Consider the following 731-nt stretch of genomic DNA (forward strand, 5'->3'; position numbering starts at 1 on the left):
GTAGGATGGGCAAAGTGCTGTGGTGCTGTCACAGCCCCCCTCTGAGAGTGAGGGACAAAACAGACCAGGTTGCCTGCCCCCCACGCCCACCCCATGGCGCTGACACCACTGGGAGGCAGTTTCCCAGCTATATCTGGAATCCTTCCCCCTCTATCCCCAAGCCCACCTGGCCTGCTTGTCTTCCTGGCCTGACCCGGTCAGGGCCGGCAGGTTTGGTATTGGCAGGGCTCACAGTGACCCTCTTCTTTCCCTGCTGGCCGGGCATGTCTACAGGAACCCCAATGGTGAGGGTCTGCCCCACTGGCCCGTGTTTGACCAGGAGGAGCGATATCTGCAGCTGAATATACAGCCTGCAGTGGGCCAGGCCCTGAGGGCCCGCAGGATCCAGTTCTGGACAAAGACCATACCCCAGAAGATCCAGGAGCTAATGGAGGCTGAGAAGAANTGTGCCCAGACCCCCCCCCACTGAATAGCCATGGTTGATTCGTTCTTACATACAGCCCTCCATTAATTCTACCATCCGTCCATTCAGGAAGTTTATTAAACACCTACTGCAAGATGTTAATTGCTAAGCCTGCCGTGAGTCCTCTCTTGTTAGACACTGAAGAAATCCTCCCTTGGGCCAGCCCGTGGCTCACTTGGGAGAGTGTGGTGCTGATGATACCAAGGCCACAAGTTCAGATCCCTATATAGAGATGGCTGGTTTGCTCACTTGGGAGAGCGTGGTGCTG

The 731-nt window shown here is 56.2% G+C and overlaps 1 protein-coding gene across 1 annotated transcript in view; it reads left to right on the forward strand.

Annotated features, from left to right (window-relative positions):
- Positions 1-469, forward strand: part of LOC103581171 (cocaine esterase-like) — a 14,063-nt gene extending 13,594 nt beyond the window's left edge. The window contains exon 11 of the mRNA XM_008563065.1: positions 268-469. Within this exon, the coding sequence (XP_008561287.1) occupies positions 268-469 (202 nt within the window). The remainder of the gene's footprint in view (positions 1-267) is intronic.
- Positions 470-731: the final 262 nt, after the last annotated feature.

Source organism: Galeopterus variegatus, unplaced genomic scaffold, assembly GCF_000696425.1.
Source record: "Galeopterus variegatus unplaced genomic scaffold, G_variegatus-3.0.2 Scaffold12492, whole genome shotgun sequence".
Classification (NCBI taxonomy): domain Eukaryota; kingdom Metazoa; phylum Chordata; class Mammalia; order Dermoptera; family Cynocephalidae; genus Galeopterus; species Galeopterus variegatus.